This window comes from Aulonocara sp. 'chitande type north' Nkhata Bay, linkage group LG9, assembly GCF_057382095.1.
Source record: "Aulonocara sp. 'chitande type north' Nkhata Bay isolate Kocher_YH1m ecotype deep benthic linkage group LG9, A_spYH_male_GT1.1, whole genome shotgun sequence".
NCBI lineage: Eukaryota > Metazoa > Chordata > Actinopteri > Cichliformes > Cichlidae > Aulonocara > Aulonocara sp. 'chitande type north' Nkhata Bay.
Genome location: NC_141352.1, coordinates 7,838,856 through 7,863,855, shown reverse-complemented (window position 1 = coordinate 7,863,855; position 25,000 = coordinate 7,838,856). Strand labels below are relative to the sequence as shown.

The following is a 25,000-nucleotide window of genomic DNA, read 5'->3' as shown; positions in this document are numbered from 1 at the left end:
TTTAAATATAGAACATGTAGTTACTGTGTGATTAAAACTCAGTGGATTTACATTAAAACATCCATGATTATGTGAAATAGAAATATTATAAATGTGTAATCTTACATATTTGGGCTGACCTGTGAGCCGTTTCCTTTGTGTCTTACAGAATGATTCTTAGACTCCGCCCACTTTTGGACAGGCACAGAGTGACAGTTTGCGTCACGTCCACAGTGTCACAGTTGTGAATCACTGGTGAATCTGATGTCAGTCGCTCCAGTGTTGATCTCAACAACTGTGCGGTGACATCACCAGATGTTTGGCAGCAGCCTTTTTTCTTTTGCCTCCATGGCGTGAGAGGTCTGCGCCTGGACTCGTGTTTTTATTGGTCAGTGATTTGTTCTGGAGAGGTTTGAACCTGGTGTTGTTTGGAGCTTGTTCTAGAGTGTTTTGGACACAGTGGAACTGGATTTGGTCACTACATTAACCTCCTAAGACCCGAACTCTTCCACGGCATGCATTTTTAATTTCTCTTTGATATTTGGACATATTGGGACCTGATGAATGTAAAAACAAACAATTAACAGCTTCTTTTTTTTTACCTAATTCTTGTTTCTAAGAAAAATGAGAGCCACAAATGAGGATATTCGTTTAAAATTTGATAGAACAGCAGCAGTAAGTGGACATCAGGCCCTTGTAGAGCACAATTGAGTATTTTGGTCTAAATAACCCAAAATGTGATGTCCACATATGTGGACGCAGGTCCTTGGAGGTTAAAGCACGTGTGTAACATTTCCCACAATTCAACCTAAAGTTAGATGGTTTCAGGCTGTGATCCACACCGGTGGGGTGGGGCTTTCTCTGGATTGAGTTTTGGCGTTGTCTTGGAAACCACAGCCCGTCTCTTTGTGTAATCCAGAGTGTCTCAGTGGTATCAGATCAGGGCTGAATCTGGTTTTGGACCAGTTTGAGTCTGGGTGTCTGGGTCCTTTGTGCATGTGGTACAGTCTCTTCTGTTTTTACATGTTTAACACTCAGCGTGGACTTGGTGTTGACCTGGGTTTGAATAACATTGGAGAAGGTTCCAGCTGTGCAGAAGATAAAGTCCGCCAGCATCTTCTTTTTCTTTCCACTCAGTGATGTTTACATCAGAAGTCTGATTCTAGACCTGTTTTAAAGTAATTAGGAAAACTTTCAGGCCAACCTTCGACCTGGCATTGGAAACTTTTTGTACTGGTTTGGGTTACTGGTTGGTTTATTATTTGTTTGAACCTTTTTAGAGCATCTCTAAGAACCCTTCAGAGCTACTTGGATTTGGGCTGTCTTAGTGCTGTTGTCAGGAGGTTTTGAACTCTGGTTTTGGTCCAGTCATAGAAACAAGTTTATTGGTTTTGGACAGAGTATGAGTCTGGTTTTGGAACATTTTGGAGATGGCATTAGACTTGGCATTGGACTAGTGGAAAATTTTTGGATTAATGGTTCACTTGGGAGCATTTGGAAAAACTTGCTGCAGTTCTCATGATTTTAGACGTTGTTAGTTTTTGGACAGGACAGAGCAGCTTTCAATCAGACTGTGGGGACTTTTAAAGGTGAGCTTACTCTAGGTTTAATCATCTGTTTAAATGTTTTCATGGAAGACTTTACTGAAAACATAGAACACACTGATCACTTGCTGTGTGGATTTCTTTGAGTTTGGTGTGGGTTTGGGGCTCAGGCTTGGTGCTGGGGTCCAGGTTAGATCCAGGTTAGATCCTGGGGACTGGGAATGATTAGGACTGACGGTCCTCACAAAGACAGAAGCATAAATGTGTGTTTTTCCGGCGGCAACAGAAAAGAGAGCGAGAGTCTGTAGGCAGTTAGTGAGCTGATCAAAGACACACGGGTCACAGCTTTGCGGGTTTCAGCCACGTGCCTCCTCTTCCTCCTCACTTCCTGTTCTCCTTATTGCCTCCACTTCCTTTCTCTTCAGTCTCCTGGTTCTTTCTCCAGCTCTCTCAGTCATGCACTTCCTTCTGCTTCTGATCCTCGGCTCTGACTGAACAGCTACTTTCACCTCAGTATCCGCACAGACATTTCTCTGCTGAACATCTGGAGGAAGATTTAGATGTGGACTGGTGACTATGATGCTGATGGAGGCAGGAGCAGGAGCGTGAGCGGGCTGTCAAACAGTCGGAGTTCAGTGGATAAAACCTGTCAGAGTAAATGACAGCAGAGATGATGTCTCTATACGTCCCTCCATCGGCTCAGACGATAGCTTCTTCAACCACTTTTCTCTGCCAGCTCTTTCAACGCCCCCTCTATCTCCCCACCACTTGTTACTCTCTATGCCCCCACCCCCTCCTCCACCTCTGCCAGCCTTTGAAGCTTGCTGTGGCAGTCCAATGATTTGACTAACCAGCACCCATGAGAGCCGCCCGGGCCTGCTGTTACGTCACGTCACTGCAACATCAAGGAGAGTGTGTGCAGAGCAGGGTGGATGCAGCTGTGTGCGTGTGTGGAGATCTGAGTTTGCGTGAACCCGCTGCTCTCGGTTTGACCTCCACAATCAAAGAACGTCGTCGCCTCTTCATTCCTGTGAAGTGTCAGAGATGATTTCCCTGCTCTGCCGCGTTCGGGCCGTACGAGCGCTCGGCAGGGTTTTTAGAAGCGTTACGTAAAGCTGCGGCGCGGACGGTAAAGGTCCCGCGTGATCCGTGTTTTCATGATTTCAGCTCAGGGCATGAATAATGCTCTTCATCATGTTGGGTAAATGAGTGTTTCAGTGGGAGAAATATTTATTTCTAACTCCGAGGAGCAGAGCAGCAACAGGAAACCCCCAAACACGTCACAGAGTACGACTTCATGAATCCGTCTTCACAGAGCCGTGAGAGTCCTCAGAGATGGACACGCCTGCTCCTTCAGTGACTTCATCGCTTCTGTTTTCTTCTTCAGGATAGTCCTGGTCAGCAGACGCGTGGTCCCAACACGTCCTCCTTCTTTCTGTTCCTGATGCTTGGACTGGAAAACAGTAGCTCAGCTCTGCCTCGAACCAACGAGGAAATCAACCAGAGACGACCTCACAATCAATTCAAGCTCATTGCTGCCTAAATATTACCGTCCCTGTTTGGTCTCCAGTAAGGACTTATTCTAAAGTTTTCATTATTTTGAACCTTTTGAACTTTGCATGGTTTTGTATCTCACCCTTGGTATAACAGCGTATGTGACTGTGGTTTAGGAACGTCTGTCACTCAGAGGACGACATGAGCACTGATGTGTTGTTAATATTTCCTGTTATTCATCAGTCCCACAGTTATGTCTCAGCTCTGGTAACAACTAAACAGCCCAGCCATTAGATCTGGGTGGAAACAGGCCACGAGGAAGACCAGAAAAGTGCTGGATGGACCGAATGCTGCGAATATTACACCAGAAGACGCCTTGGATAGGAAGAAGTGGAGGAAGGCATGCAAAATAGCAAACCCTGCATTGCGGGATATACACCACTAGGAAGAAGAAGGTAATAACTAAACTCGATGTGACGGTTGAATTCGGTAGTAGTATGACTCATTTACAGACCATTTCTTTCCTGGTAGAAAAGTTTACTTTGAAATTTTAGATTTGTTCTGTCGTCGCTGAAACTCCTCTGATCTTGTTTTAGAGTGTTGCACAAAATCGGAGTTGGTTCAAAGACACGGTCTTGAACTTTTTGCCTTTGTGGTCCTGAGATTGGTTTATTTAACACACGGTGAATCACACAGTGCCGTCTACCCGTCAGCCCTGATATCACTCCGCCGTCACCGAAGGCTTTTAACTGAGATTTAAACTAGATGACTTCTGATCGCTGCTCATAACTAATAAACGGGAACTCGTGAGTTTCAAACACAGAGCGATCTTCTGCAGAGATTCTGTCTCTGAATTCGAGTCATAAATAATGAAGTCTATATTTAGGTTTTACGCAGCATCCCAGAGCCTGTGGCTGTTCAGACTGTTGCTGCATCTAAACAACATTCATTCCTTTCCTGGTTTTGTATTCAGGAGGACATCCTGTTTGTAATTTGGGCTCTTTGTTTCTCAGCAGTCTCACCACAAGCTGGTTGTAAAATGGACCCACCTGTGGATTTGCATGGTGGGCGGCGAGCAGAGACGATTCACAACAAGCCAAAGGAAGGCATGCATGCAGTTCCTGCGCACGGCTGTGGACTGAGGCTACGCTCACATTTGCACTGAATTTTCCACAGAATTAATTTATCCTGCGAACAGGACAGCCTAAGGTTTCCTCACAGCGCAGCTGAGCCGCCGAGAGACCTGACGAACCAGAAGATGAAGAATATTCTGCATTTATAGAAAATGTGATTATTTTCATTGTAAACCATGCAATGACACTTTCTGACCTCTGTATTTATTTCAGATTTTGATTTTGTGGGTTTTAGTGCAGATTTACTGCACAAGAGTTTTAAAAAAAATCCATAGTTATTGTTATGATATTGATGAAACAGTGCTGAAGAAAGTTTAAAGAAGACCAGTCTTTTAAAAACGCAGACTGGTTCTTTAACACCCTGCCTGATTTAAATCCCTTCACATATTCTTTATTTCATTAACCAGAGCAATGCACTGATGACTCGGTGCTCGCGATGCCAGTTTGTCCCCTCAAGGCTCTGTTCATGCAGGTAAAGACCCGGCAGTATCAGAGAGAAATCCCCAACCAGAACTGATGCTGTACCTAAACCTCGAGACCCGGACCTCATCAAACATCCTCATTAATGCTCAAGTTTGTCCAATAAGTGCTTTATAAATAAAGGTGGTATGGTATGGTATGGTAATAAAGTTGGAATTCCCATCATATTTTCCCAGATAAAACTCAGCCCAAAGAAGTCCCTCCTGGACTTAACTGAGCAAACGGGCAAAAGCCTTTTGTTGGGTTAGAGGCTGGAGGTCGGGGTGTTATGTGCCCAGATATCAGGTTTGCTGATTGATGAGGTTTTTCCGTGGATTTCTTTCTTCCCTGATGGAACGGGCATGTTCCAAGACATTGGTGGCAGCAGTCACCGGGATCAAACTGTGATAGGAGGATCCCATCAACACAACATCTGAGCAAAAACTGAACGGACCCACGGACGCCGATACATGTGACACTGCAATGATATGATGCCACAGTGAATACGCAGCAGCATCAAACCTGAAGGTGAATCATATGGAGCAGAACGAGTCTGCAAGGTCAAAGGTCACCGTGTTAAACCAGGTAAATGTTGCTGTATTCACAGAGCCAGTGTTTGCTTATTGGTGTCAAAGCCAGGAAAGTCTTTCAGCCTTTAAATGTCCACCCAGCAAAGACGCCGAAGGATCACCGACGTCAGGAGAGCATTCATCATCACATCTTTACCCACTGACAGGCCGCCAGCAGCTGACAGAAGGACGCAGAGCGAGTGCAGACGAGAGGTAAAGAGAGTCCGAGGAAAACGCAGGAATAGATTCCTCCTGAACAAAAAGCTCTTTCTGTGTGAGTGTGAGTGTGTTTAGCTGCATGAAGTGGAAACTGTGGCATGAGGAATGTGTGTGTTTTGGACAGAGTCGCCCATATGGAGGAAAACTGTGGGGAAAGTAGATTAACTGTGTGTTACTGTGTGTTACTGTGCGTTACTGTGTGTTACTGTGCGTGTGCAGCAGCTGTGTTCCAGGTGTGCAGCAGGACGGTGCGCTCCGTCAGCAGGGAGCTGTTCAGCTGACAGTGGGAACTCCCACCATTAAAACGCCAAATATGATTTCATGGAAGCGAATCCTAAACGCCGCGGCTCGGGCAGAAGGTGACACCGACAGTTTCAACATGGCTGCCAGGACGAGACCCGAGGAGTGACGGAGATAAATGATCCTCGGGCCTCATCGGGGATCAGCTGACATCATTCTTTCCCTCGGAGCACTCGCCGTCAGCAGGTAGAGCGAGTGGATCTGTGCGAGGACTCCACTGGATATAGTGTTCTTACTTTTTATAATCCAGATGTTTGGAGACACATTTCCATGTTATGGGAACACTTGAGTCCACCCAGGCCCTCAGGTTATATTTGGTCTAAGGAAACGACTCCTCGGTGCTTCAAGTTCCCACAGACGTGTGCAAGTGGAAGCCAAAGGGTGGATTCACCAACCTCATGTACAGAAGAAGCACCTGAAATCCTTCACCTGCTCAGAGCCACCAGCAGGTCAGCCACGCTGGTCTGCGTTCATCACATCACAGCTTTATTGCTTTTACTGACACCAGTCTGCAGGAACGACACCGCCCACCTCACAGCCTCAGGTCTGCTTTCCTCTCAGCGAGCTCGGGCTCACCTGAACCTGCAGCAGGTGTGCCGAGCTCCTGGAGCTCCTGGAGCTCGTGGAGCTCGCGGAGCTGAGCTTCGTCCACAGGATGACAGGCAGCGCCACATTAGAGGATCTCCTCCCACAGATCCGTGTGTTTGACATCAAACGCATGTTGTAAAAACATCAGAGTCAGACTGCACAAAGAAGAGAGCGCCAGCAGCTCTGATCATAAACGATACGGAGATGAGACGCTACTGAGCACGTGCAGTCAGTATTCTAAAACACTAGAGTCAACAAACCGAGACAGCATGCTGCAGTCTTCCTGCACTTTATGCATCACTTATGAACATGTTTATGGGAGAATACACGTTTGTAGGATGTGTATGCCTGCTGAGCACTGATCCAGGATCTGTTCACAGAGGTCAGAGGTCAAACTTATTTTTATGGAGACTTGACAAACCTGCTGTCAGAATCCCATCAGGATGAAGGACAGTAGCAGCGTTTGACATCATATCTATGTTCCTTTGGGCCAAAACTTTAGGGATGCTAACAGGTGGCTTTAAGTGAGACGGGCGACACACAGTGGGCGGGTCCTGAGATAAACTTGACTACCAATGAGAGCACAGGACACAGCTGACTGACACATGAACTGGTCGTAAAGGCATTACCTAGGTAATGAGCGAGGCATCAGCTTCAAAGCGACGAGCGAATAGCAGACGCACTGCTCACATATCTGCGCTCATGAAACGTTATGTCCCACGTGCTCAACACGGGCTGCGCGTCACGGCTAATTCTTCTTCACGCGTGACCGATAAAAACTCACGCAGGAACTCAAACTGTGTCCACGCTGGCTGGAGACACATACGTGAACGGATGAGCGAGTTTCTCTGGATCACACTCAGCTTCAGTCAGCAGTAAAAATTCCTTTCAACGCACCGAGCACTCAAACGCACCACAGACCAACGCTGTAACCATATCTGCAGGCGAGCTGGAAAACAGCTCTGCAGAAACGACACACACACACACACACACACACAAACACACACACACACACACACACACACACACACACACACACACACACACACACAGGTAAATTATAGAAGAGGAAGAGAGGAGGGAACAAGGAAAGCAAACTGCAAAGCCTATAAAGGATGCACGAGCCTTAGAGTTCCACCGGTTCAGCTTCAGGTTTATTTTACCTGAAAAATGAAACCAATGCTTAAACTCCTGAAACTGCAGTTCCTCTGACGTCCAGCAGAGGCAGCAGTGAGTCAGTCCCACACACTCAAACTGTTGCAGTGATCACGCTGCGTCCACACTGGTATGTTTGAAAACACAGACTTTTCTATGCGTTTGCACCTTTTCTCCACATGTAAACAGTGTTTTCAATCACTGAAAACTGAGATTTTTAAAAACTCAGTTTTTGCGTTTACGTGTGGACGAGGAAAACAGAGATTTAGTCACACAACGTCAAAGTACTGTCTTTGTTATTAACATTTGAAATGTTGAAGGCACCTGAATAGTAACAAAATTATCTGCCTTTCCAGGACAACACAAACTTTTCAGAAGTCCTGAAGGTTTAGTGAGGGTACAAAACCCTGTTTAGTCTTTCCCTCCCGGCTTCTAGACTTCTGATTGGCCAACATTTCGTTTTTAGCGTTTACATGTGGACGGAGATATTTTCTCAAAACTGCACGTGTGGACAGGATTAAAAAAAAACGAAAACGGAAAATCTCAGTTTTCAAAAATACCCGTGTACATGTGGACGTAGCCTACAACTCACCTGTTTAAAGTATGCATTATTGGGGGCGTGGCCTCGCTGACTGACAGGTAGCTGTAGCTGCTAGCTGTCTGCTATCTTCACCTCAGCTAACTGGAGTCCCTGACCAGTGTCTGAGCTTACAGTCCATTAAGTGATTACCAAATTTATATAACCTCAAATATTTTAATATTCTGCTAAAAATGTCCTTGAAAGTTTAAACTATAGTTTTATATTTTTAACACACACATCATTACACTGCCAGGTGTACGTAACGTCTGAGCTAAAAAGTGTCCGTAGCCACGAATTCTTTGTACTCTCACGTGCAAAGGTCTGCGCGGGCTAGCAGCTCGCTGTGAACAGGAAGTAAACTCTCCAAACATCCAAAACCTTCTTTGTCTATTTACTTTTGTTATTCCCGCCCCAAACACTCCCGGCCAATCAGCGCACATTCTCAGGTGGTTTGGAGTGTTTGCTTTGGTTTACTTTTTTCTCTGTTTACAAACTCAGAGTGAACAAGCTAGGCGTGAAAACACCCTTAGCATAGCTCCTCGTGTATTCCAGGCTTGTCTGAACATGTCAGAGGACAAACGATGGAAACACGTGAACCCTCGTTGGACAGCTGGGACAGGCTGTCGAGGACATGGATGGATGATCAGCTGATTTATTCTGAACACCAGCCAACAGGCTCGTCTCTCTGCTGTGATGTCAGACTTCTCGCCTCCAGCCGAGCTCCAGCTGGGACTGAGCTCCTCCTTCACTGTTCACTCCTGAGTTTATCACTGTCATTACTGATGTTGTTACCGTGTCCATGGCTAATGCTGCGCCCTCTCTTTGATAACGGTTGCCTGTTCTCGTGTTTCTAGGTAAAGGTGAGCGTCCGTAATGATACGCCTGTGACCTCTGAGTATTTGAACAGAGTGAATATGTTAGTGACTCGGCCCTGATCACGTGGGGATCGCGGCTCTGATAATGACTGCTGGAATCAAATGTTGCCGTTTGCTAAACGAGCGACAGCTGCGACTTCAAATTGAACTCTTTTGTCCATCGCGGTGCATTTTGGTATTTTAGCTCATTAGCTACCGCTGCTCCTGAAACGCTCCAAAAATAACATGAAATACCAGCGGCGGACACATTCTTCCCTCTGTCTTCCTCCCTGCTTTTGTTTGAAACTCCGTCCACTGCTGATGATTATCCGTCTGTTTATCTGTCGTTCTCTCCGAGTGTCACTGTTTAATTGGACACCCCTCCTCCTCCTCCGTCCCCATGGGAAAGTATGCAGACACATTTTGATTTGATTATGGCTCACAAACCAAACTATGTTCCGCTGCATTCCTGCTCCGGCAAACAGACGATGTGTGGAGCAAGGCTGCGAGCGAGCCAGGTGGGGGTTTGATTTCCTCTGGAGTCACTCCTGATGTAAAACCTCCACCTTTATGCCTCACTGTGGGCGTCGCAGATCGTCTCTCTGCAGGTCCGAGTCACCTGACCACATCGTCACATTTACCTCTTTTCTTAAAACTCCCTCTCTTCCTGTCCTTCTATAACTGCAGACGTGGCTCACAGACACCCTCTACAGGCAGTCCTGTGTAACTGCACCACACTGCAACAGTGCAGCTCCTGTCCTGCCACGGTCCACGTCGATCTAAAGACCTAACTCAGGATCCACAGGGGAGGCTGGGTGGAGGTCGGGGGTCACCAGGGGGACTGCCAGGACATGGTCTATGAAACATGTGACGATTCCACTCACCTTTCATCCTCCCAGCCTCTGAAAGCAGAGTTACGGGAAGTTTGCTGCAACGTTAGCATTTTTAATTCAAATGATAAAATACAATGTTTTTGTCTTGAAGAAGCTTTAAAGAATAATTTTAGCTGTTTATCAGCTTCATTCACTGAAGTGAAGCAGCTCGTCTTCATCTGAATCCTGTGTACTTACACTCAGAGAGCACGTTAGCATAAAAACATCAGACAGCGGTCACTCAGACACATCATCAGCATACATGATGATGCTAAGCTAACTCAAGCTAACAGCACGTCAGATTATCGATGCTGTGATTGTGGAAAGATGAAATGTTTTTGTCTGGATGCAGCTTATATAACTATTGTTGATTCTATTCATTTGCTTTTACTCATTGAGCCTCTTGAGCGCCCCCTGCTGTACCTCTGCTGAACTGCAGGGAGTTTCTGTGGGGTTAAAATGAAGTGGAAGGACTTCCTGAGAAGCCAACTGAGCGTTACGATGGTGGACGTGTTAACAAAGTGTTCTTACAGACAGGATGGGGCTCGAGTCTGAAATTCAAAAGTCAAACTTGCTGTGTAATAATCTGTGAGCTGGAACAGGAAGTGACAGCACCATGACCACCATCATTTCCAATCACACTGACCGCTCAGTGACTCTCAGACCCTCGTCAGGTTTGTCACGCCGAGCGCCGCATCGCTCGCCTTCATGTGGTTTCTTAAACGAGTTCCCATCATGCATCAGAACAATGGCTTCCAAATGCTTGGATTTGGACCGTGAGAGGTCGGAGAGGAAGCCAGCGCCTGGCTGCTTTGTCTCTGTGTGTTTACACTTTATCTGTTGACATTCATCAGAAAATCATCCAATGGGAGCAGGCGAGAGCGGCAGCGCCTCGCTCTCATGTGGCGGAGAAACAGAAAGAAAGGAGAGAAATGAAGAGATGTTTAAAGGAAGCAGAAACGAAAACTCAAAGCAGAAAAAGAGGAGAAACAACGAGAGAGAAAAGAGTCTGAGCGGACCGCTGGGGAGAGAGAGAGAAGCAGAGAGGCAGGTGAGGGGGAGAAAACAGGAAGACGCTCCCGGTCTCCGATCACAAATAAAACGGGAACCACGAGAGCGAGCGAGCGAGCCTCTTCATATCTGTGTGACTCATCGTCTGTGTCCTCGATCGACCTCACAGCAACTCTGGGAACACAGCACCAACATCTGCTGCACACACACAGTAACACAATATAACACACACACATCGCTGTGCGGCTGAAACACCTGCACTCGACCAATAACATCACACGGCTCACGCCGTCTGCAGCAGGTGGACATAGTTACAGTTATACTGAGAGGTGTGTGTCTGTGTGTGTCTGTGTGTGTGTGTCAGTCCTGGTTTGTGACACTTTGAAAAACTCAGAAAACACAAAATCATCAGAAACTGTCACAAAGCTCTACAAACACCTGCACAGGTGCTGCTTTTAAACAAGTCACGTAGTGCTGGAGCAAACACACCGTCTTACATTCACACACACACACACGCCATGCAATACCATACAGCTCTGATCAATACTATCAATAGCATCGTTCCAGCTTGTGATCAGCACCTTTGACGAGCCAATCAGAGGCTGCAACACACTGAGCCTCGTTAGCTCGTTAGCTCAGGATCAGCGGGGACAGTGAGTCCGTGCTCTCAGCTCTGCTTGATAAACATCACGGCACATATTCGTCATCTTTGTCATTGTTATGTTTTATTTTTAGTGAAACTTTGAGTGTTTTTGTGGTTTTATAAAGTTTAAACTGAGTGTTTCTGATTTATCAGACAGGCGGAGGGCAGAGGTCTGTGTGCTGGGCGGAGGAACAGGACGGAGTTCTGCTTGTTTTTGGTTATCAGAGGAAAACGATCAGAGCTCTGCAGGTTCAGGTTGTGTGAAATGATATTTCTTCTTCCTGATTAATAAGTCTCAGCTCAGTGAAAATAAGTGAACGCCCTCTGCTGCTCTGTCTGCACAAACTCATCTCCTGTCTTTGAGTAGCTTCCTCTTTTCTTCTGGGGTCGTCAAATATTTTCCACTGTGCTGATAATCAGCTCAGGTCAGGTGTGCAGCAGCACCATCAGAGGACTGCAGTGACCTCAGAGCAGGGAGGTCACACATCTCTCTACACCGGGTTTATTCCTGAGATATCTGTTAATGATTTATTCAAGAAGACGTAATGAAATCTGTAAGAGGCACTGAAGCACAGGGAAGTCTCATCATACCTCATGTTTATATATAATAATAACTTATATATAATAGTCTGTTTCCACGAACCGCTCTTAGTTTTAGAAAAACCGAACAGACTGAAAAAGGCTGTGAACTCATGCAGTAGTAAATCCAGTTAACATTTGACATCATGTCACATTTCTGGGGTGTTGCTCTGGTCAGGTAAGCAGCAGAGGGCGTTCACCAGGTTCAGCTGTTCAGCTGCAGAGGTTGCACAGGTAGTCCAACTCCTCCAGGACGTGCCACTGTCAGAGGGTTTGCTGAGTCTGCCAGCACAGTCTCAGGAGCATGGAGCAGATTCCAGGACAGGCAGTTAATCTAGGAGAGCTGGACAGGGCCGTAGGAGGCCTTGAACCATTAGCAGGACCAGTACCTCCTGTGTGGTCAGAGACATTCACACCAGCAGCCACTGGTGTGAATGTCTGACCACACACAATCAGAAACAGACTGAGAGTGGCCTGAGAGCCAGACATCCTGTAGTGGGCTCTGTGCTCACTGCACCGTGGAGCCTGACTAGATTTGCCATAGAATACCAGACCTGGTGGGTCCACCACTGGTGCTTTCCACAGATGGGAGCAGGTTCACCCTGACCACATGTTAAAGACATGAAAGGGCGTGGAGACGCCATGGAGAACCTCATGCTGCATGTAACATCATTTCAGCATCACCTGTTTGGTTGTCAGTGATGCTCTAGGATGCACAGACCTCCAGAGGCTCGGCACCCATCAGGTATCAGGTATTACTGAGCACCGTTTTCAGTTTCTGCAGTGACATTTTGATCGACTGGACTAAGTGCATCATTGAATCATTGAATCCAGCCTCTGTAGGTTGATCACCTTCATATATCAGTGTAGATTTGAAGTTCCTTTAATTTTGGGGGGCAGTAGTGTGATAAACACACGGTTACACTGACGTAATAACTGTTAGGCCAACATTTCCACCAGTGCAAAGCCGACTGTACAGAGCCAGCATGAAGCTCTGCACCAGCTGAGGATCGTACGGGTCAGACAACCACAACACAGCAACGAGTCCGACAGCTCAGCTGAAGGCCTCAGTTTGTACGTGCAGTCAAAGCTGCATCGTCTCTGACAGACCTCCGCCCTGTGCGTCTCCGTCTCCAGACCATGTCCATGTTTCACATTCAATCTGCGAGGCTCTCATTCGTCACAGCGTACCTGGACTTTATCAAATCCACCTCTCACACTTTCCCAGATGTCCCAGAGCTGCTCTGCGCAGGCCGCCGAGGCTTCGCGGCTGATTATTTCCTTACATTACTTTCCCTCAGCTCCATCACGTCCTCCGCCCACTCTGATTACAGTCAACAAAAAGCCTCACTTATTCCTCCTCCACACGGTCACTCAGAGGTCACAGCGACATCTGGGACATCTGACCTCGTCACTCCTGTGGCCTTCGTGTAATCCTGGTGGATTAGCAATCACAGAGTCTAATACAGAGCCGTCATGGCTGCGATGGAGACCAGGCACGTTCTCAGCTCTGAATAAAAAGCTTTCATGTAGAGGTTCTTTCTCCTTCTTTCCAAACTGCAGTTTCAATACATAATGTGAAAGCTGTGGAATCAGCTGGAGCGGCGCAGAGGACGTACTTCTACACGTCTGACTCATCATGACGTAAACACGAGTTTAAATCGACCGCACGGACCGGTGTGTTAGCTGAGGACGACTCAGAAACTCTGGGAACATCACAGGTAACAGGTCATAAATATCACATATAAACACAAGTTAAAAATTATCTTTTAATAACAGTCACTGTGATGTCACCCACTGATCAAGCCCCGCCTTCTCAGACGCTCTGTTGCCACAGTAACCTCACAGAAGCCATATTATTGGTCACATGATGTCATTAAAAAGGCTCCAACGGCACAAACAGGTCCAGAGGTCCAGTTCAGGTGAAGCTAGCAGACAGCTAGCAGCTACAGCCACCTGTGTCACCATCCACCTGTCAGTCACAGAGGCCACGCCCCTAATAATGCAAACTTCAAGCCTTCATACAGTTTAAACAGGTGAGTTATAAACAGGTGTTATGAAATGATCTCTGGAGACCAAACAGTCTGTGAAACTGTCTGTGGGACTGACTCACTGCTGCCTCTGCTGGACGGCAGAGGAACTGCAGCTTGTGTTCCCTTCGGTCAGTAAGAAGATATCAGAACAACTGTTAATTATTTAACCAAACCATGAAAATGATCTTACAGTCACTGTGAAACCATGATTCAGGATTTTAACTGAATAACTTCTTTCAGCTCTTCATGTGAGCGTACGAAACGTCACCCTGATACAAATCACCTCCCACAGCTGGAGGTGACCCCACATCTGCTCCGTGTGTTTGATTACTCGCATATAAGAGTCTCGGTGAGGTTTTCCTTCTGGTACAGAAGATCTGCAGCGGTCTTTCTGAGGAAGCCTTCAGCAGGTTTGATGCAAAGCACAACCAGAAAGGAGAAACACGTCCGTCTGGATGGACAGAAGCCAAGTCGATCATTCTTTCCTCTGTGGGGCTCGCACTGTGATTACACTGGTTGCACTGGTTTGCTCCCAGTGTGCACACATGGCTGCGTGAAGCAGCGCAGGCCTCTGTCAGCCCTCCCGGGTTAAATAAAGATTTAATGAGCAGCTGTTGCTGCGTCTGCAGACGCACCTGCAACGAGCCGCTGCTGGGCGGAAGCTCCCCAATCACAGCGTGACCTATGACCTCTGACCGAGTGACCAAACAATCACACAGGAGAGTAACAGCGCAGCATGCAAACACACCCCGAATAGTTAAATCACATAGAACCGCCCTCCTCCAGAGGAAGACTGTGAGAGACAGGAAGGATCTGAGTCCTAGTCTCCAGACTTCACCTCACATACATTCTGATCATGTCTCTGATTGGAGGAGGTGGTGCTCACCGGATCACATGACCTGTAAACCACCCTGTTTTATGTGAGCGCGCTCAGAGCCGCTCAGAGCCGCTCAGAGCGAGGTGAAGGCCGTTACCTCGGCCTGAGGTTTTAGGTTTTGCTGAGCGAGCCGACACCGAGGAAGCCGGCTGCGATGAACTTCCTGCCTCTGATCTCTGAGCTCAGTAAACACTTTCCTGAAGAGTTTACGGTCACACTGAAGAAAACAGGATGCTCATTCTGGAAGTTATGGGATGATGAGCATCACGTTTTCTTCAAGAAGACTTAGAAAACTGGTAAAAATGTTCGTTATGCAGAATCGTCTGTCTTCTTCCTGCTGCCTGTAGGGGGTGCCACGGTCGATCACCTCCTACTATCCCAGCATCCTCCTCTGTCACACCAACCCTCTGCATTTCCTCCTTCACCACACCCATGAATCTTCTCTGAGCTCTTCTCTTTTCCTCCTGGCTGGCAGCTCCATCTTCATCCTCCCTGACCAGGTGGTCCCTTTGATGGACTCATTACCATCCTGCTCACTGAACATCTGAACATCTTCAGCTCGGCCTCCAGCCTATCACAGCAGGTCTCACGTCCATCTTCAAAGCTTCGAGGATTGTAAGCGCCGCTCTGATGGAGGGACTCACGTCCCTGTGACCTCTGACCTCAGCTTTACTTGGTTCTTCTGCCTCCTGCTTGACCTTCAGTCTTTGCTGGTTGACATTAAACACGCCGCTGCAGGTGTACCCACCCCTCAGCATCACCATGGACACCAGATTTAAAGCTCTGTGGTGCTGTGAAGGTTTACCTGTACCTGTACCATCTGCGTCAGGACTAAGGCAAACAGGTGGAAACTCAAGGACGGAGATAATAAACCTTCCTTGAAAGCAGCTTTAAGTAATTCCAAGTCTTCCAGGTGTTTCCAGGATGCGAGGAAACACCCCTCTGACCTGGATTCAAACCCAAACAGCTGTCACGATGGATGATTAATGAAGCCGAAAGTGACAAATCACAAAATTCCTCGACTCGTTTTTGTCCGTCATGACCGCGCCGTGTCTCAGCTGACGTCAGGAGTTCATCAACATTCAGGCAGCGAGAGCCAAAGGGCGCCGTGGCTGCGACTCTCTAACCTCCTGACCTCCGTCTGAGTCACGACTCAGTCAGAAAATTAGGAAATAATTACCTGATGAATAAACATCATAAATCTGTGCAGAACTCAGAGAAAATGAAGTGCAGAACCCGACATCGTCCTCCTCAGACCGAGTTACACTGCAGACTACTGTGACCAGGTTACCTTTGAGAGTAAACTCTTTATATCCTGTAATCCTGTGATTGGCTGATCAGAAGCTGACCCGGTGTACACTGCAGTACTAAGACAAAGCTATCTGAGCTCTGATTGGCTTCCTGAATGACCGTCGTTTGAATAAGCTGCTGTTTACTTCATCAGAGCTCAGTTAACGGTCCTTCACTGTCGAGAGGCTCACGGCGAGCTGAACCGGAGGCTTGAACACGTCGTGACTGAGAGGCGATTTTCTCTAAGGAGGCACTCGAGGTACAAGTGTCTTCAGAAATAAACAGCTCGGCCGCTCAGCGATGGATGGCAATTACCGTGAAGAGGGAACAGGCTGTACGGCAGCGAGCGGCGAAATGGGGCCGACGATAAGAATGCTGTCGCTGTAAATGAAGAACAAGAGGACGCGCTGGGAGCATCAGGAAGTCAGAGTGCTTTTAAACGCTCACTATGTGCCGACACACGAACACCACGCGAGGTTCGCCTGACCTCAGATCAGTCAGGACTCATTTACTCTCCTGCGTCACGGAGACTGAGAAGCCAACCTGTCCTTTAAAAAACACACTTCAGTCAAATGTCACAGAGCAGGAAGTGATTAAAACAAGTCAAACTTTAACTACATCACTGAGATGCTTTATTAACGGCCTCCCAATCCAACTATTCCCTTTAAAGACGGTGAAACGTCCTCAACTCCGAGATGTTTCTAACTTCTACTTCTCTCTTCTGTGCAAAGCCTTTGGCAGCATGTAAATGTCACGTAATGACACTTAGAGCCACAATGAAAATGATGACAATAAAAAATCACGTCGGGGTTCAGGTTATCTCACATGTCAAAAAGATATTCATACCTTCGATGTGGATTCTGGAAGAAGCCTTTTCTTATCACCTGCTGTGTCTGGTGTCAGTGTGACGTGGACGCAGGTAAACTACTGACATCACATCATTTACAGGGTACAGGTAACACCCACTCAGGGTTAGCTGTAGGTGGGGTTAGAGGAGACTGACACGAGAGAATGAAAGCGAGAAGTGGCGTCTCCACAGCCAACCTGAGACACGCCTTCCTCCACACCTCGTCAGGTAGACAATGCCTCAGCCACACCCAGAGACTCTTGCACAGGTAGGTCGGGTCACAGAGGGTTAAACACCAGCCTTCCTGACGGCCACAATGTGAGGTCATCATTCAGAGCGTGCTGCTTCCTGTAGTCTGCATGGAAGACGCTAACGTTACAGGAAGTAACCTGTGACACCACCTGCGCATGGACAACGCTGCCCTTCAAAGTAAAAGTTTTGTTATTCAGTCCATGCAAAGTAACAGCAACCCTCAGCTACTGGTTGGGGTTTTCAGCAGGGACCTTGGCTGTCGGGTTTTCTTCAGGCCTTGAATGAAACTTTGCCCCTAATGTGGCAAACACACAGTTCTTCTTTTAAAAGCTTAATAATCTAATAACTCATTCAAAAAACAACAGCTGCTAGTTTCTGAAAGTGTCCCCGTTTAGCATCTCCAGCTGTGGGAGTATAGCTAGACCAGCTCTGGAACCTGAGCCTGACAGAAGAAGGAAAAGCAGCCAACCAGGTCCAGTCTGACAGACTGGAACCGCCTCCTGCTGATGAACTCGTAGCAGCCATTTAAAAAAGCAGACTGTCCTCTCTTGGTGTGCAGCACTCCCACGTCTGCAGTGTCAGATCACACCTGTTGGCAGGTAGCTGACATCTGGCAGCAGAGGTTATGATAATGAACCTATTCTACATTAGGCCCATTCATTGGTCCTCGTCCTTCAGCTCATTTGGATGGCGTTCCTTCACCTCACCCTCCCCTCTGTGCCTGTCTACAGTTCATATGAAACAGTATAACATGACCAATAACACACGCGTGTCCTCAGAGCTGTTTGTGTTTACTTCAGCCTCATTAGTGAAACAGCTCAGGCTGCTAAACGTCCTCCATGTTTAAATGCAGTGACGAGCTCCAACCTGGCAACGCCAAACCTGAGGAGCAGAGTTCATCTTCAAACATCACCGGGATCCAATCAAAGGTTCCAAAACACACACAGAGAAGCAGGAGGGTCTCATTCGGAGGAATAAATCTGTCACCGTGTCCCGCAGATGATAAGAGCTATTACTGTCAGGAGACGGCGGGCCTGGAACGACTCCTCCTCTAATTGAGTTTCAAGAGTCTTTGTGGACAGAGAAAGAAACGTGCTCAGGCCCTCGCTCTGTCAGCAGCCACAGAGAGGCCGCAATCACTGAAGGGAACAAACTGCTGGAATTACAGGGACAGAGACAAACCGGGGGGGACGCTCGGCATAAAAGAGAGCAGTCAGTCACTTCACAAACACCGAGGAGCTTCAGAACACACCGACTTCACCGCTCTGCATCTGCAGCTGCTCTCACGTCTAAGTGAAGGCAGAACACCAGGAACTGAGATCAGAGTATTTTTCCAAAACTGTTCCAGCTTCCTGAGAAAAATACTTGGGAAAGCCCAGGAATGTCCCCGCCTGCTCATCTGGTTCGTTGTGAGCCTCCGACTGATTCGGGTGAACTTCTCAGCAGGTCGCTGATGAAGCTGAGGTAAAATACCGTCAGAGCGCTGACAGCAAACCCACGAGCGCAGACACTAACGTTTAAAATCATCACACTAATGTTCGTGGACTGAAAACACTTTGCCCTTCATCTACGAACGCCGCGACCGTGGGTTTGACTGTGCCCACGCTGACCAGCTGGACCAACGAACTGTGATGCATGACACTGGTGAACCACTCCCATGATCCCGCACTGCTTCACACGACGTTGTGTCTCAGTTTATTACTCTTCGTTTCACACAGGTGGGGTTTGCCTGCAGAGCTTGATTGATCGCTAAAACTGTGAGAAATATATTCGATCACCGTCGTTCCATCTGTTTTGTCAGCACAGCGTTCCTCTCATGAGTCACAGAACCTCACAGAGAAAGAAAAACAGGCAACACAGCGTTTATTACAACAACATAAACAATGATGAATTATAGACGCTGAACATTTAACACCCAATGGGCTGCTTCATAATGCGTCTCATGTCGTGATGATGTCACATAAATTATCGCCACTCTGACGCCGTCTTTAAAGTTTGAGTAGTTTGTATGGACGCTGGCACTGACAGCGCCCTCTGCAGGGTTTCATCAGGATTGGTCCAAACTTCAGAGAACACACAATCATACATGATCCCTACAGTATGATGATGATGATGAACTTCAGCATACATGAAGAGTCCTTGTGTCCACCTGAGAGCACTTGGTGTTTGATAAAGTTTGACATCAGGTTTGTCCTCGACAGCCTGACAGATGGAAACATTCGAGTCTGAGACGGTGGTCCCAACTGTTTTCAAAGCAACAGCATTTCTCGTGTCTAAGCGTACGCCAACACACATCATTTAGAGTATGAGTTGTCATGTTTTGTCAACAAATACGAAAGATTGTCATCTTTTCCCAAAAGCAGCCTGAAAACACGTCTGGAAATATGAGCGAGCGCCATAGGAGAAGCAGGACGCCGAGCCACGCCGCCGTCGCGTTCAGCCCTCTGCGCATGAAGACGAGAGCGGGGAAACACCTCCCTCTGACACGTTGGAGGCTAAACGCTCTCTGTGCTCGGAGCTGGAGGAATTATTTCATCATTAAAATCAATCAAATGTCGTCGTTGTGTAACAAGTCCAGCTGCATCCGATTTACACAAACAGGAGTTTTAATGAAGAACACTTGTCTCAGTCGTCTTTACTGTAAATGCACGGATGAAGGTCGGCGTTCTCCCACGTCTGGGTCGCGTTGTCCTTGTTAAGCCAGTCAGTTCGGTTTTTCTCCATAATCTGTGATGTACCACCCAGGAGCAGACAGATAACATCCTCCGGAGCAGGAAGTTACGACCGAAGCCCGCAGCGTGCAGCTACACGTGCGCTTACTCAGGACTCGCAGCAGAGAGAAGCTCTCCCTGCTGACTCAGCGCTGCCTCTGATAACAGCGATTCATCGTGAGACACACGATTTATCTGCTAAAAAAATACGTTTGGGAGCAGAGGAGGAGGACGGGCGAGCGTCTTCCAAACCACCTAAAAGCCCCTGAGAGGACACACGAAGCTGTGCTGACGTCACCGAGCTACAGGAGCATCACGTCTGTTTACCGAGCTGAAGCAAACCATCTGGTATTCACATCGAAATGAGTCAAATCTCCAAACTCAGGCTGATGTTAAACTCAAAAACAAAACACGGAGGAAAGTTACAGGAAGGGAAATAACGTGTACATGAGTCTGACAGCGTGCAGAGAGTAACTCACACCCAGCTCAGCTCCAGGCTGAAGGCAGGCGGACCTCAGCTGTTAATCTAGGATCAGTTTCCACAAAGCAACATTAGCTCCACTTCAGAAGCTGAGAGTTTAAACTCGGTGTTTAGTAGGAAATAACACACGACTGTGAGACAAGAGGAGTGTAAAACACAGGGCTTCATGTCATCTCAGCCTCACAGGTCACACAGGCCTATGGACCAGCTGGTCACTGACCAGTTAGAGTGGAAATACCATCATCCTCAGTCTGAGGACAGCTGATCATGTGATCATCAACCAGAGACCTGCGGAGCTCCAACATCATCATCAGAAGCACACAGATCGGCTCGTGAGCCGAGCGCGTGGCCACACGTGTGGGCGTTGGGTTCCTCTCACACTGAGCAGCAGGACTGCTGCAACAGCTCCTCAGCAGCAGGGTCAAACTGACCTGCAATCAGCAGGTGAACCACAAAGATACAAAGAGCCGACGTCGCTGTGAACGCCTGGACGCCACAGGTCAGTGAAGCCCGGGGTCACTGACCCGACACCTCAGACGTAAAAAAGTCACAATCATGAGGATCACGAGCCTCTGCAAGCTCGTCGCTTTCTGCTTCCTGACAGGTTTCTGTCTACTCGAGCTCACCTGAGGACAGCTGCACCACAGTCTGACAGGTGTACCATCCAGTCATGCTCCCCACCTGCCGCTGTCCTCGGAGCGGGCCACGCCCTGAGCGGGCCACGCCCTGAGCGGGCCACGCCCTGAGCGGGCGCTTCACACCAGCAGCAGGAGCGCGCTCAGAGCTCGTCTCATCAGGTAAGTGAAAACAAAAGACGATGCACTTCCTGTACGTACAGACATGAACATGGAAACATCCATAAAAGTTCCAAACACACCAAAACAGCCTACCTGACAGAGTCTGACAGTAACGGACACAGCAACAAAAGCTCGACGTGATTGGCTGTTACTGGAACTATTAACTGGGGTTTTTTGAGCTGGTGGAAAGTGAAATCCTCCCCACACATTCATCACATCAGCCCACCGATCATCCAGAGCAGAAATATATTTCCCCCGAGCCGCGTTCAGCTGTCAGCCTGCGGCTTATCCGGGTTATCTGGGAACTGACGGGCAGGTCTGCGTGACCTGGAGGAAGCCTCGAGAGCGGCGAGACTTTAAATGAATTTCATCCTGAAACAAACTCACGACAAACTTCCTGCTCACTGCTCTCTCAGACTTTCTCCCTGCATCGTTGCTATCTCCTGGTCACTGAGGTGATGTGATATGACCACAAAAGCGTGATGTAACAGCACTTTGCAGAAACAGATGAGCGGAAACAGGTTTCAGCTGTTTCCACTTCATACATCAGACTCTGTAGAAAGTGATCGAGCATCGTTGTGACTCTACTTTCAGGTATTTTCCAGCCTTATTTAATCCACTCAGTTCACACAGCCTCTCCCATAAATGTGTCTGAGCGTAGCTCTCTAAGGTAAACTAGATCAGGGCCTGCAGGTCTCTCCACGCTTTGATCCATCCATCCCAGAAACAGATATACTCATAAATACGAACAAACTCTGACATTATTATCTCTTATTTCACCTTCATGTCCAACACCTGGCAGCTGGAGATGCTGAAGGTTTGACGTGACGTCAGAGGAAGCTCTCCGTCTGTCCTCACACCTTTAATCCTTCCAACCTTCAGCTCAGCCTGTTTCCCAGGAATGTTCACTGGAAGAGCGACTTCTTCTGCAGCATTTTTTATGGCATTATTTGACAATTTCCAGACAGTAATAAAACTTATTTGGGGAACTCATGTCCAAACAAAGACATGCAGAGCTTTAAAGATGACAGAAACACTGCATTTCAACCACAAAATGGAGCAAAGGAATGAATTAAAAGATAAACTCTTGTAGCTCAGTGCCAGAGCGAGTAATTAAAACTGCGCTGTTTAAGGTTGGCCTGACAACACCGTGGAGAGTTTATCCCTCCCATCCAGGGTTAAGGCTCCGAGCTCCGCTTCCCAAGAGAAACATCAGAGGTTCAGTTTCCCAGAGCTGCTTCATCGTCAGTGAACAACTGAGCGAGGAAGAGTCCCAGAAAGGATTCACATGTGTAAAAAGTCTGGTTATCACTCAGACTTGACGGGGTTCAGGATCATGTTCCATCAAGCAAGTTGTCAACAGGCACCACTGTGTGTTTAACCTGCCAAGATTCAGCTCAGTCCTTCACCAAAAACACACCAACAGCTGTAGATCACTGTTTGTCTCCCTGCACAAACCTTTTTCATGAAAAGACCCACAAACTGAGACTCTGCCAACGCAGGAGAAGCTGGTTGTGACTGTTGGCTGCTGAGATGTTAGATTCAACGACAGATCGTGTCCTGCAGAAAGGTACGAAAAATCACAAGTTCAGAAAAGTTACTGTAATTGAGGCTGACGTCGGTACATTGGCTGTTAGTGCTGAACGTTTGTGGCAAAAAGCATCCAACAACTGGATTCTTGAAACTAACAGGAGATGAAACTTTGCATTTCTTCTGATCAAACCATTACAGGTTAAGGCGCCGACGGAGGCTCTGCTACTGTGGAGGAGCAGAGCAGTGACATCAGCCAGAGCAGATACTGCGTTGTTTGAGTTCTCTTCCCCAGAGTCGGTGTAAACCCAGAGACAGTGGAGTTAAATGTTTCAGTTACAGTCCGTCGTGGCTGTGGAAGCTGTTTCCTTTGATCAAAGCTTGTACTCACTCAGGGGGTAGCTTTACAAAGCAGGGCAAGGTAAAGGGAGCAGGGCTGCTTAGCCTGGGAGTCCAAATCTCCACCAAGAGTACGAACATCCCAAAGGTAAAGTTTCATTTCCTGTTTAAGCCAATAAATCAGGACAGCAGCCAAAGCTACAGAGGCTGTGCTTCAGAACTGACAGCTCCTGCAGTATCAGACCGTTTCCCAAACAGAAGCATGAACAATGCAGCAACATGAGCAAGTCACTAATGTTAGGGTTCAATTCCCAGGCTGTAGGACTGTAGGTGGTCGGGGCTGGAGGGTAAAGTCTGTGAGGCTCTGTTTAGTGAAGTGGGGAGTAAAACGTGGTGCTGCCAGAGGTGGGTGGTTTCAGCCTGAGGAGGGGCTCATTTATCTGATCTTACATGTTAGGTATCCACTTCAGAGGCTGTTTAGGTTTCAGCTGGGATAAATCAAGCGCACCTCCAGTAGTCAGGATATTAAAGCCATATTTAGCTGGATGTTTTCTGCAGGACCTGGACGCTGCCCAGACAGCATGACAGATACATGGCCGGAGGGTCTGCAGTCATAAAAACAAGGTCGGTGAGTGTCGGCCTCCGGGGGGAGGGGGGGGACGAGGGCGAGCAACAGGAGGGCAGAGACAGAGACCGTGAGGAGGTAAAGATGTCCGTGAGGACTTCAAGACGCCAAAATATGAGTTTATAAGGGAACGAGAGACAGTTCGTCTTGTAATCGGAAGGTTGCCGGTTCGAGCCCCGGCTCCGACAGTCTCGGTCGTTGTGTCCTTGGGCAAGACACTTCACCCATTGCCTACTGGGGGTGGTCAGAGGGGCCGGTGGCGCCAGTGTCCGGCAGTGGCTACGATGTAGCTGCCATCACCAGTGTGTGAATGGGTGGATGACTGAATGTGCAAAGCGTTTTGGGGTCCTTAGGGACCAAGTAAAGCTATACAAACAGAGGCCATTTACATCACAGCCTGGACTCAAACAGAGAAATGATGAAGAGAATAAACTGAAAGGACTGTCAGCTGATGTCACATCATCAGATTTGTTCCACTCAGGTTCATCGATCTCATTTAAGCACTTCTCATAGATCTGCTGATGAATCCCACCTGTTCCTCCATCTGTGTGAGCTTTCAGCACCTTTAAACTATTCAATAAACAAAACTTTTTCCTGTTTGTGGACAAAATTCATTCATAAGATCAAAAGAAAGAAATGAGAGCGTGGAGCTTTGGTTCCTGCAGAGACTCCAGCAGACGGTGCAGCTAAGAAGCCCAAAAAGAAATGCAAAAAGCCCTTTATGATGTCAGAAATCTTTAGTGACATCACTGAGCACACTGGCCTGAACACAAACTCAGCTGTTCCTCATATTCAAGGATTAGGCAGCATTGACCCTTGACCTCCTAAGACCAGATTGATTTTTCCATCAAAGTAAGTGAGAACATGAACCTGCACCGTGATCCAGGACAGGCACAGTGAGGAACCATCATCATCATCATCATCATCATGCGCCTTCAAAGCTCGACGAACAGAGAGGCGGTGAGACAGATGGGCGAGCGAGAGGCCGTCCACCAGCGCCGAGCGTCTTTCCCGATCACTTCCAGGTTTGGGATGATGACCTCTGACCATCCTGATGAGGAGCTGCTGTGTGGACCAAGCAGCAGCTCTACAGTGGACTCATCTTCTTCTTTAATGGGATTATGGGATGGCTGCTGGTTTCCCTCACATACAGCCTTACAGTCAGGTTCATCCAGCTCCTCGCTGGAAGCTGGAGGAGAAGTCAGTTCCAGAACGAAGACATTATCATGCAGAGCGGGT

General features: G+C 47.7%; 2 protein-coding genes across 3 annotated transcripts in view; both read right to left on the bottom strand.

Annotated features, from left to right (window-relative positions):
* Positions 1 to 15,653, bottom strand: part of LOC147321539 (uncharacterized) — a 19,836-nt gene extending 4,183 nt beyond the window's left edge. Inside the window, exons 1-4 of the mRNA XM_086305236.1 lie at positions 15,480 to 15,653; positions 14,987 to 15,106; positions 6,707 to 6,854; positions 6,274 to 6,339 (exon numbers count right to left, since the gene is read on the bottom strand). Of these exons, the coding sequence (XP_086161362.1) occupies positions 6,274 to 6,339; positions 6,707 to 6,854; positions 14,987 to 15,106; positions 15,480 to 15,653 (508 nt within the window). The remainder of the gene's footprint in view (positions 1 to 6,273; positions 6,340 to 6,706; positions 6,855 to 14,986; positions 15,107 to 15,479) is intronic.
* The window catches only part of sugct (succinyl-CoA:glutarate-CoA transferase), a 69,499-nt gene that overhangs the window by 23,085 nt on the left and 21,414 nt on the right, over positions 1 to 25,000 (bottom strand). The gene's annotated exons all lie outside the window — the stretch shown is intronic.